A 12,460-nucleotide genomic window follows, 5' to 3' on the forward strand; every position below is an offset into this window, starting at 1 on the left:
GACGCAGTTTACTGAACAGAATTTCTTGTCATCCATCCCACAAAGAGCACAGATTTTTCTGCCACACTTAGCATCCGTATTTTAGATCTCCCTCTCATTCACACTTACCTGTACAAAATTTTAAGAATCTTTAGCTGTTTAATTAGTACTGTTTTCCCATTAATGAGTATAATAATTGGGGCTTGGCCCTTCAAACTAGTAAATTCAAGCTCTATGCTGTGAACTTGTGCTAAGGATCATATATTTCTAACACTGGATCTACCTGACAATTAAGTCTTCTAGCCATATCATATAATAATGTTGTGAAACTTACATCCAGTCTTATTTTAAACCCATAACTCTGTGTGTTTCAGCAGGGAGAAGACTCTCTTTGGTTAGTTTAAGACCTTTTGTATTAGGAAAATTAAGGATGCAGAAAAATGAGTATTACCTTAGCTGGAACTTGCGGGGACCACTGAGCAATGTTACTCTTGGATGGATCAGGGACGTTAGGCCAGATATGCTTTTTAATTCTGCAGAAGAGTAAAAGCAAGATTAAAAGATGCACTTCTAAATTCCTATCTGGATACTACAGAGCAAGTATTTAGGTAGAAAATATTACCTAGGTCTGTATAAGCATACACTTTCATTACTTTGAGGTAACTATGCATATCACGGCAAACTTCACAACTAAAAACAAAGTTCGGACATGTTCCAAGATGGGCTTTTCAACTATAGTCTATTAAGAATTGATTTTAGAAGCAGCAGGGATGTCAGAATGAGAAGGGCAAATAGTTTTTTTTTTAAACCAGAAAGAAAAGTTAGTTGATTGGGGACATGTAAGAGATGCTCTTTCTCAGGGAAAACACTTCAGTTCTCAGGTAAAGCCACAGAGAAGAACTGGTAAAAAGAGCTGGAAGAGGACACAATATATGCCACTACTAAATAAGAACCTAGTAAAATTAAAGTTTCCTAACACTAAATAGCTTGAATATAGTTAAACAGAATATTCTGTACTTTATGAAATGAAAGCCATCATTTTAGTCTCATCTGATGACTTACAAAACAACACAGATGGTATATCCTAATAAAAACCTAACAAACCTAACACTAACCAAGAATAGCACAAAATTCTCTTGAAGATTGATCTGTGGGACATTGTATCAGTGATAATGGTTCACAATAATAAATAAAATCAGTATCAGAAAAGCCCTTGATTTTTTCAAGAAAAACACAAAAATGTTCGTTATTAATATGTTTTACCTTTTTTTTTTCTTCTCCAAACTAGCTGTAGAACATTTACACATTCATAATGAATTATTGCCATATCATGTTACACCAAGACATACCAAGAAGAGGAGAGAAAAGCTTCATTTACACTTACAAGTCACGTTTGTTGAAGCAAAATAAAACTCCAAGGAGTACAATCAACAGGAATGCTAGACACACAGGTACGACTATGGCTTCAATTTCTCCTCTCCCTGAAAAAAAAACACAAAGAAAAGCATTTAGAGCCCTTTTTGGCTTAAAAGGAAATCATCAGCAGCACACAGTTCCTCACAAGCAGGGATAACCTGAAACCAAACACACAGCATAGCCATAAGATTCAGTTTCAGAAGAACCTCTTCCCTTTATGAAAAAAGCCTGTTTTTAAACTTAAGAAAAGCTCAGTTCAAATAATCTAATAGCTTGCATCAATAAAAACCACTGATTGGTCTAGAAGCTGTAATATTAGAAATAATTTTTCTAATTTAGGCAGATACAATTTCTAAGTGAATGCATCTGTGGTCCAGTTTCAGTGACCTACCATTTGCCATATCAGAATCATGACCAAATAACTAATGTAAGGTATCTATCAGTTTATTCTGTACATCAAAACATCCTTTACCTACAGACACTTAAAGCTGCATTGTTGGCATGTATCCCTTCCCAAATGATGCATATATTTTACAAGTAAACCTTACAGAATGCTTAGGGAAGAGCAACACTACCCTGAAAAAAACACCTAATGTTGCTGCTCTTACCATTATAAACAGAAAGCTCTGTAAAGCTGCACATACAAATTTAACTCTTCACAATGAATTTCTGTAGAGAACTGTACCAAACTAATAGCCATTAAAATAGAAACATGGAAGCTGAATAAGAGTTGTAAAGAATGGCATGTGCTGACAGGCATCCACATTAGCAGGTCGAGATTCCCAGCCCAAACCTGCAGCTTAGGAGAACACCACTATCAGGAAAATGAAGACAATCTACATTCAGATTAAAATGAAGATTCTAGACGCTGTCTTTAAGACAAGAATAGGAGCCGTCCAATAAGGATAAGGACACAATGACATTGAGAAAATTCTAATTACTCACACAAAGTGGGCCATTCACTGTACTCTAAGCAATGCACAAGAAGCACATCTCAAGCCAGCATGTTTGCCACATAAGAAAAATTCAGAAAACATGCAGAAGACACAGCCCAAAGTAATCGTAACTGAATTCAAATAATAAAAAAGTCAAATATCCTTTTGTGCTTGAATGTTAGACAGTTTCTTGCACTTTGTGAGTATGATGAACAACTGAAATGCTTTTTTTTTTTTTTTTTTATAAAATCATCTTCCTCTCCTATCAGATCAGAAATTGAGCCCTGCTATACTGTTGAAACATCAATTCCTACTTCTGTTGATTTTTTCCAATTCTTCCTTACCAAATTTCTGTGTAGTAAAAGTAAAATCAGGACCACTCCTGCCTCCTTCATCTGTGTATGCCATCATCCGCACAGTATACAGTGTGTCACTGGTTAGAGAAGAGAGGGTATACTCTGTCTTGGATGGATCCACTGACACAGCTGAAGAGAAGAAAAATATACTAGTTTTCAGTGTGGTTTATTAGATCTCCATAAACAGAAAAGCATTAAGACATTACATCTTAAGAAACAACAGTTTCTGTGGAATGTGTGGCTGCGTGGAAAACAACTGCCACAGAAAGATTACAGATTTGTAAATGAATGCTGAGGTTAATTTGTTTCTATTTACACATGAATTTATTCCTTCTTTGTGATAATTCATTTGTCAACTTGCTATTTTTTCAGAAAGCAAACTGAAAGTAAAACTGAAGCTTAAAGGCCTCTAATATGCAGAATGCACAGTTAGTTAGAAAAAAATCTAGTGGATAACGAGAAGCATAAGTAAATTGCTCTTCCAGCTTACGTAGAACCCTAAAAAACCCACCTTTCTACAGTGTCATCTCCCTGTCTTTGTCTGGTGCTCATAGAGACTATGAAGAATTAAAATGCACTTCAAGCAAAAACAGTTTTAAATAAATAAATAATCCTTTGCAGACTGAATGGTCTAGCTTCATCTTCACAGACTCAGAATGGCTGAGGTTGGCAGGGCCTCCTGATGGTTAGTCAGAACTTCCTGTGTTCCAGTTTGTGCCCATCTTGTTACACAACCTCCTTGTTCTGTATTTAGATAGACAGATGGGAGTACAACAACTGCCAATCAGCCTTCAAAAACCAAACTCAGTAGCCAGTTATACACAGACTGCATGTGCTTAATTCTTTATTGGTAACTTTTTTCTGTTGACTGCATGGGAGAGCTACACCTCTAACATCAGCTTTAGATCATCAGAATAAGACTGTCAAACAGATTTGAGGCTGTTTCTTGTTTTCCAGGAACATGTATTAGGAAGGAAACAGACTGAGTACTTCAACACCACAAAGCACGTCTCTGCCTTCTGTTACCTGTTTCATTTCCATCGACAGTTTTGTACAGTATTGTGTAACTTCTGATGAATCCATTTTGCTCATCTACTGTGAGATGGTTCCATGTCAAAACAGCTTCAGCTTTTCCTACTTTTTTTGTCTGAACAGTTGGTCCTTTTGAAGGACCTGTAATGGTAGATGAACATTAGTTTCTATTGCATATCCTCCCATCCATAAAAGTGGTGCATTAATGAGAACTGGATTGCTATTTCATGAAAGCTTCAATAGAATAGCTGGACTAACTTATCTATAAAGTATTATTTTAACACAACACATTATTTTCAGGCAATATAGCAATTTCAAAGAAGCTTTAAAAAGAATATCTAGAAAAATGTATGAAAAAGTAACCAGATGAGATCACACAAAGTCTTCCACTGAAGGCAATTTCTCTTGACTTCATATTTGGTATCTCAAATAAATCAAAGAACTAATATTATGTTGATAAAGTAACAAAATCCTGTGCCAAGTGATAAAAAAAAGCTGGAAAAGAGTAACTCATACAAAGACATCTGTTTAATTAAATACTGTATACTAGCAGAATGGATGTTAAAATAGAGGGAAAAAAAATTACGTCAGATGGCCCTTATGTGTAGGGCCACTTTCAATTATGCATGAAAGCAAAGGTTCCACTATGTTAGCCAAGATGTCAGTGAATGTGCTCCAAGGTGACTTTGTACTTACGATCCTGCTGAAGGTAAGCCTTCACAGACTGTCCACTTCCCTGGCCATCAGCATACAGTGGGTACACAGTTATCAAGTAACACTTGAATGGTTTAATGTCACCTAATAAAAGGAATTTTAAAATATATATTGTTTCAGAAGTTAAATTTCTCACTATCTACCCCATTTACCTTAGATGCAGGGTCCCAAGACTTGTCTGTTTTATTAAATGCTCTTATAACTAATGCAGTAGACTGTTATTCTAGAGCTCATTTACATATTGCTTTGAAGAAATAACCAAGAGAAAAATAAAGTGGTTCTTTAAAGTATAAGCAGGCTTCAGAGAATTTTGGCTGCTTTCCCAATTTATTCTAATTAAGTCTTTAACTGTCTACCACACTAAAACACATAATTATAGTTGTGAGTCATTGATTACCATCTGAATAGAATTGTAAAGTTGATTGAGTTTCACCGTTTGACCTAAAGATGCATGACAATTTGAGATTTGGAAGGACCCCACCCTTTTCACTATTTCAATCATTCCCAAGAATTAAGAGATTAAAAGCAAAACACAGGTAAGACTTTTTCAGTTTAACATGAATTTCAAAATGTAAAAATGAGTTAATTTGGCAAAAATATAGATATTCCCATATACTTGTGATAAACTAAGAGTAGCCCTTGCATTAGCCCAGATTCTCATCTTACAAAGAGAAACCTAGTTACCATAAATATATTCTTCCCTTTGAGAATATTCACTAGGTTCTTAGTGTTCTACAAGATATTTGCAAACTTGTAAGATAAGTACCTTTTAAGTATGTTCCTTGAATGTTTCCTGGTTCTACCTGCCACTCCGTGATGCAGTCTGAGCTGTTGGACATCAGACACCATTCAATTACGTATTTAAGAACATTATTAGGAGCAGTCCATCCTACCCACAATTTGCCATCTTTAGGTAGTGTTCTAATATTCTTCACAGGAGCTGAAATAAAAGAAAATAGAAGAGCACTAAATATTGACATTTCTTCCACTAGATAGTCAAAACAGCAGCTGTCTTGTCAAATGAAGATACTTTTGATTATTGTAATGGTGACAACCTGACAGAATCTAATAAAATGTTAGTCATTTGCTGAAATTTAGAAGCTTACATTTGAATTTGTATCAGAGAGACAAACAACACTATTCAAAAACTGTAAATTAGACACACTTTTATATAGTAAGTTGTCTTATTGCACAATAAAGAGTTAGCATATTTCTTCCAAACTAAAGGGTCTATTTCACAGTAAAATCAAACCTACAGACCTTCTAAATTCCCATTCCAATCCTGAATATACTATGTACCTTACCAAGTTCTTCCAGCTACAATACTACTATGTTGAAGCATATCTTTAGTTGGGTCATTTAGTAGTTTTAGAATCTGTGAATCTTCCCTAGTGTTTATGCACCAAGTATCAGACCCATTGATGTATTAATTTTTGTTACCTGTGCTCCTCATTCTTGGACTGTGTAAGAGTATAAGAGGCTAGATTCAGCAGATGAGGGCAGTAAGGAGAAACCAGCCTGCATTTACTACTACCAGAGCACAATAAAAGGAACATGATAAAAAGGAAAACGAACAGAGTTGTCTGCTTCCACCATTTCATAAGATACAGGAAACACCAGAGGGTAAGACAAGGACAAGAGCAGAAAGGGGAGGTGAGTGGGAGGGAATACCACAAAACAGAAGGAAGAAGAACAATAGCTAAACTGAATATACACGAATAGATGACACTTGCTTCCCCAACTATTTTATTTTTAGAAAACAGAAATGCCTGCTATTCTAGAAGAAATAAAATAGAAAATACAGTGCACAGTTGCTCCGTGGACCACAAAGAACAGTAAAACAGCACACAAATCTTGCAATGAATTAATGAGTACATAAAATAGCAATGAATTTATACTTCATTTGCTCCAAAAGTAATGTCTCCTATTTTTGGAGTTTTTTTTAAGTTGCTGAGAGAAGCTTGAGGATTATCCAAAACGATTTATCTAAAAGGGGACTGGGGCAGTTAGTGGATGGAGTAGATGTACAGGTTGTATTTCCCTTTGTCCCTTCAGTGTCAGCAAGTGATACTTAAAGAAGCAGGAAAGCCAATCTCATAAATACATGGCTGAGAGCCCAGTGCAAACAAGAATTTCATCCTTTTTGACCATGGAGTGGTTTACTCAGCACCTGGCCTGATGGGTCTCACCTGTCTCAAAGGGGGAATGGGATTCTATCCCAGGAGCTGGCAGGGCTCATAAAGAGAGCTTTAAACTTGGTATGAAGAGGGAAGAGGATAAAACCAGGCCTGCTAGAGATGAGCCTAGGGGAATGATGAGGGGATTGGAGTTGAGGCAGGGGGCTCAGCTAAAGCGCATCTACACCAATGCACACAACATGGGCAACAAACTGGGGCTTAGTTGCCTTTATAGAAACATGGTGGGTTTGCTCCCATGACTGGAGTGCTGCAGTGGGTGGCTATAAGCTCTTCAGAACACAGGCAAGGAAGGAGGGGTGGAGGCATGGCTCTCTGTGTTAGAAAGTGTTTTGTGGTTGCAGTTGGAAATGCTAAGGTTGAATCTCTATGAGTAAGGAGCTGAGGTAGAGCCAACAAGGCAGACATCATTGTGGGAATCTGTTATAGCCCACCTAACCAGGATGAAGGGACAGACGGAAAGTTCTCAGAACAGCTGGCAGAAATTGTGCCATCAGCAGTCCTTGTTCTCATGGGGGATTTCAACTTTCCTGATATACACTGGAAATATAATACAGCACAGAAGAAGCAGTCTAGATTTCTAGCATGTATGAAAGATAACTTCCTGATGCAGCTGGTAGGAGAGCCTACTATGGGAGATACCATGCTCTCATCTACCTGCAGGGTCATAAAGAGGATCAGGGAATTACAGGCCTGTCAGCCTGACCTCAGTAACAAGAAAAGTCATGGAGCAGATCATCTTAAAGGAGATCTCATGGCATGTGTGGGACAGCCAGGAAATCAAATCTAGCCAGAATGAGTTTACGAAATGCAGGTCCTTCTTGACCAACCTGATCTCCTTTTATGGTCACCTGGAAGATGAGGGAAAGGCTGTTGATGTAGTCTACCTAGGCTTCAGCAAAGCCTTTGACACTGTCTCCCACAGTACTCTCCTGGAGAAGCTGGTAGCCTGTGGCTTGGACACATATATTTGTTAATGTGTAACAAACTGGCTGGAAGGCCAGGCCCTGAGAGGTGATGAATGAAACTACATCCAGCTGGCAACTGGTCATGAGCAGTGCTCCCCAGGGGTAAGCACTGGGGCCTGTCCTCTTTAACTTTTTACTGATGACCTGGATGAGGGCACTGAGTGCACCCTCAGTAAACTTGCAGATGACACTAAGTTAGAAGGAAGAATCAACCTGCCTGGCGGTAGGACAGCCCTAGAGAGAAAGCTGGACAGGTTGAATAGCTGGGCTGTGGCCAACGGGATGAAGTTCAACAAGACCAAGTGCTGGGTCCTGCACTTTGGTCACAACAACCCCAGGCAATGCTACAGGCTTGGGGCAGAGTGGCTGGAAGACTGTGCAGAGGAAATGGACCTGGGAGTTTAGGTCAACGCTTGGCTGAACATCAGCCAGCAGTGTGCACAGGTGGCTAAGAAAGCCAATGGCATCAAGGCTTGTATCAGAAACAGTGCTGCCAGCAGGAACAGGGAAGTGATCATTCACCTATACTCAGCCATGGTGAGGCTGCACCTCAAGTACTGTGTTCAATTTTGGGCCCCTCACTATAAGAAAAACATTAAGACCCTAGAGCATGTTCAGAGAATGGCAACGAAGCTGGTGAGGGGTCAGACGCATAAGCCTTATGAGAAGCATTTGAAGGAGCTGGAATTCTTTAGTCTGGAGAAGACAAGGCTCAGAGGTGACCTTATTGCTCTCTACAACTACTACTTGAAAGGAGGTTGTGGTGAGGTGAAAATTGGCCTCTTCTCCCACGTAACTAGCAATAAGACTAGAGGGAATGGCCTCAAGTTGCACCACAGAAGATTCAGGTTGAATGTTAAGAAATACTTTTTCCTCTTAGAGAGTGATCAGGTGCTGGAACAGGCTGCCCAGGGAAGTGGTGGAGTCACTGCTTCTGGAGGTGATCAAGAAACATTTTGATGTCGTACTGAGGAACCTGGTTTAGTGGGAAATATTGGTGATAGGTGGATGGTTGGACTGGATGCTCTTGAATGTTTTTTCCAACCTTGGTGATTTTATGATTCTATGGATTTATTTCCATGGAAACCGCAACATTTACAAAGAGGACAATAAGATTATTTGGTAGAGCAAATAGCTACAAAATACTGTTTTTGAACATAGTTACCACCATTAGCTGTGTTGGAGGAATTCAATGATATCTTTGCTTCATCAGCACTTCCATGTCACATGCCAATTTGTCAGACCTACCCTCTGCTGCCACCAGTCACACAGCAACAAAATGTAAAGGAATACTGAAAGGTTCAACTTCTACTTCCGCCCCACCTGCCAACATCTGTCTCTGATGTCACAGACCAACACTCTAAAATAACAGACATTACTTTCAGAGCAGCCCATGTTCAAATTGCAGCATAATATAAAGAAGTTAAGAACACACATGCATTTAACAGTATTACAACTGTATATTATTGTTAAAGGTATAATTTACAACACTGAACTTTTTTTTTTTTTATCAGAGAAGTCACAGAGATTCTATTATTCTATGCATTTGTATGTTAGAGACATTACTGTAACACTAACCTTTTGAATTACTTGATGGAATAAGTAGAACTGATGGAGGGGATGCCCCAACTCTGTTATGTGCAATCAGAGTCACTTCGTAAGTTCCATTTGGCAGCTTTAATGTAAGGCTGGTGGTAGTAACGTTGTACCTCCATGGTGGATGGGAGAGGGGTGGTTTAGCTCTGACAGTCACTTCATACTGCAAGATTACTCCATTGGCTTCAAATGGCTCTAGTGCCTGTCAAAATACAATTTTTTATTATATCAATACTGAACAAATGTGACAACCTTTATTAGCTTTGAAACACAGTTTGATGGTTTAGAACTGAGAGAAAGACACGTATATAAATAAGTTACATAATTAAGAGAATTGCAAATGGCTTTAGAGTTCATTTCTGTAAAACAGTACTCTCTAGAACTATTTCTTCTTTAAATCTTCTTGCTTGACTCATAATCCTATTCAGCTGTCTAACAAAAGCACTTCTGTCAAGATTTCTGACTACATGTGGAAAAAAACTACATTTTGTACAACTTCAGAACACAATGACATCAAAAGAATTTCATTCTATAGGTTGGGTTGACCTTAAGTGCAAAACAGAATGAGCAATTTTATTATAAGTAGAAAAATATCTGTGTCTGTATTATCTGTAACAATATTAACTATCAGGAAACAGAGAAAATGGTTAAACAGGGTGAACTTAAGTAACACCAGTTTTCCAATTCTAAGCTAATTAATAATATCAGAGTGCTATGTCTCATACAAGTTAAATCAGAAAAGGATCCATATACAGGGAAGTTCACCTAAGGCATCTTTTAACAGGAAAATACTAATAAAAGAAAGCTAGATCAAATATAACAAAGTTCAGAAACCAGAAGAAAGAAGGAGATGAGGACTGATCATTGCATTCACTTTCATAGATTGGACTAATCAGTAGCCTACTCCATGCAAACACACAGAACTGTACTTAATAAGTCTGGTCTCTGGAATATCTCTAGGCTTAATGGATTTCGCAGCTGAAGGATTCCTGTATGATAGATCAGAAGGCATAATGTTTAACTTTACTATGTCCAAGAGAGTTTCCAATTCCACACACTGCCTATGAAGACAGCAAGTAGGAAATCTTAAAGTGGATTCTGGATTATTCACAGGCTTAAAATCTTACTTTCAGCATGCTTACTAGATTAAGTAGTTATGAAAAAATTAAGTTATTTCTTGGATCGATAACTGTTCAATCCCAGATATCTACTAAGTCTGTTGAGGTAGATTTCCACATAAAATCATTTTTAAAATAATATTCAATTTCTGCAGTTTAGCACATTGTTTTTACCTTCCACATCAGTCGTACAGTCCAAAAAGCTGGTGAGGGAGATGCATCAATGGTCCTCCATACGGTTGGCCCTTTAGATGGGTCTAAAAAAAAAAAAAAAAGAAAAAAAAAAGAAAAAAATTGTTTCCTTATTTCCCTGAGAAGAAAGAAGGCTTAGGCATGTTAAGTGAAATAGCTTCATGGAAAGGTTTCTTGAAGGGATGAATGAAATACCAATTCTGCTCCAAACTCACAATATCAAAGAAAGTGAGCATCACCACACTGAGCATCAGTGACAATGGCCAAACTTGTCAGGGCTAAGGTACAGCTAAATCCACAAAGTGCAACTTGTGTTCAGAAGCACAATACCACACTTCTGCATACCAATAACCTTGTTGCACTTAGTAACCACTACACCTTCCCTACCACTCAACATCAAGTCACCTCAAAATGGCAACTGCAGAGGAGACTGGTTTCTCCCATGAAAAAATACTTTTACTACAAAAATGTAGGAGGAATTTGAATAACAGAACTGCAATATTTTTTGCACAATGCTACAATAGTTTTTGGTGTCAGTACCATTAAAAATTTAAGTAGTACTTCCATTGTAAGTTTCAATTCAATGCAGAATGAATCTATCATAGTGCATAAAGCAAGAAAAAGTGGCCAATTCTTGGCAAGGACTTTAACCACAAGGGAAAGAATAGGTCTTGAAATGCATTTACATTTATAATCTTGCTAGACTGTGTTTGTGTGGGAGTTCTTTTATTGCATTTTCAGCATTAATAATTAAAAGATTTGGCAGTTCCATGTCTAAAAAGCAATGTCAAGTCTACAGGGTGCATCTTGCTTCTGCCTCTTATGCTCTACATCAGGAGAAAAGAGCTGGGAAATGAGGCCAAGTAAGTTATCTTATTTCTGTACGCAGCTTTGATACACAGAAAGTGGAAACAGCACACACACACCTCACTTAATGCAGATCATGACTACAACATGACCTGCCTCATGTTCTTTTCTTACTTTAACACCTTGGCTCAGGCCAAAATAAAATATGGATGCTCGATCACTAATAGTGGTTTACTTTTTTTTCCTTTGCAAAGCAAGCTGCAACAGCCAATGCAGTCTAGCAAGCAGGAAATCTCCCATTGCTCAGTTTGAGATAGTAACCACAGAACACATCTCTTCTATGCAACAGAAAGCAGAATAGCACTGTCACTGAAGTTGAAAAAAGTGGCTAGGATATTGAAAGAGTATTTTTATAATACCTCCAGAGAAAAAAATAATTTTTGACTAGAGCTGAAGGTAAGTCATTTCATACTTACAAATTCCACTCTGCTTAATGGCAAGTTCTACCTACAGGTGTTCTTTCTGCTCAAATGTAAACTCAAAACTTCATTTCCTGAGAGCTCAGTTAGGATAAATAAGGACAGACTTCTGACCCAGTGCAGTAGAACAATATGCATGAAGTAGTGTTTTGAAATAAAATTCTTTACTGTTTTAACTCTGTTTAGAGACAGATGTACTGAAGTGCTTGGAAGGCACTAAAGAACTGATTAGAAACTGCCAAAGGAAGACCAAGAAAAGCGCACGCAAAAAGACTAAAAGCACAGAGAAGGGGGAAAAAAAAAAAAAAAAAGGACTAACTTAGAAGCTAAACAAATACCACAAAGTGCTTAAAAAAAGAGGTTCCCTACCAGCTATCAAGTACGGAAGTAGAAGTCAGTGCACTGTCTTCATACTGGGTAGGATCATTATGGAACAGATATAAAGCTAACATTGCAAAGTAGAAATGAAACAGAACCAAACCAAACTACAACGGTTTCACACCTTACAATGCAAGAATTGGAAAGGAAAAGTTTCTAACTAATAATAACCAAGTTTCTTGAGAAATAAGGCTTAAAATCCCAAAAGTCCTTATTTCTCTTTAAAGCCAGAAATCAGCACGTGATTTCCAATTCTGCTGATGACAATTTAGAAGGAAATCAAACAAGCTTCTAA

The 12,460-nt window shown here is 37.7% G+C and overlaps 1 protein-coding gene across 2 annotated transcripts in view; it reads right to left on the minus strand.

The window, feature by feature from the left end:
• The window catches only part of IL6ST (interleukin 6 cytokine family signal transducer), a 36,044-nt gene that overhangs the window by 6,104 nt on the left and 17,480 nt on the right, over positions 1 to 12,460 (minus strand). For both annotated transcript variants that reach the window (XM_085213904.1, XM_085213905.1), the window contains 8 exons: positions 10,484 to 10,566; positions 9,174 to 9,393; positions 5,199 to 5,372; positions 4,415 to 4,516; positions 3,713 to 3,859; positions 2,675 to 2,815; positions 1,364 to 1,460; positions 431 to 512 (listed from right to left, as the gene is read on the minus strand). In XM_085213904.1, the coding sequence (XP_085070030.1) occupies positions 431 to 512; positions 1,364 to 1,460; positions 2,675 to 2,815; positions 3,713 to 3,859; positions 4,415 to 4,516; positions 5,199 to 5,372; positions 9,174 to 9,393; positions 10,484 to 10,566 (1,046 nt within the window). The remainder of the gene's footprint in view (positions 1 to 430; positions 513 to 1,363; positions 1,461 to 2,674; positions 2,816 to 3,712; positions 3,860 to 4,414; positions 4,517 to 5,198; positions 5,373 to 9,173; positions 9,394 to 10,483; positions 10,567 to 12,460) is intronic.

The sequence above is a fragment of the Meleagris gallopavo genome, chromosome Z (genome assembly GCF_905368555.1).
Source record: "Meleagris gallopavo chromosome Z, MGAL_WU_HG_1.1, whole genome shotgun sequence".
NCBI lineage: Eukaryota > Metazoa > Chordata > Aves > Galliformes > Phasianidae > Meleagris > Meleagris gallopavo.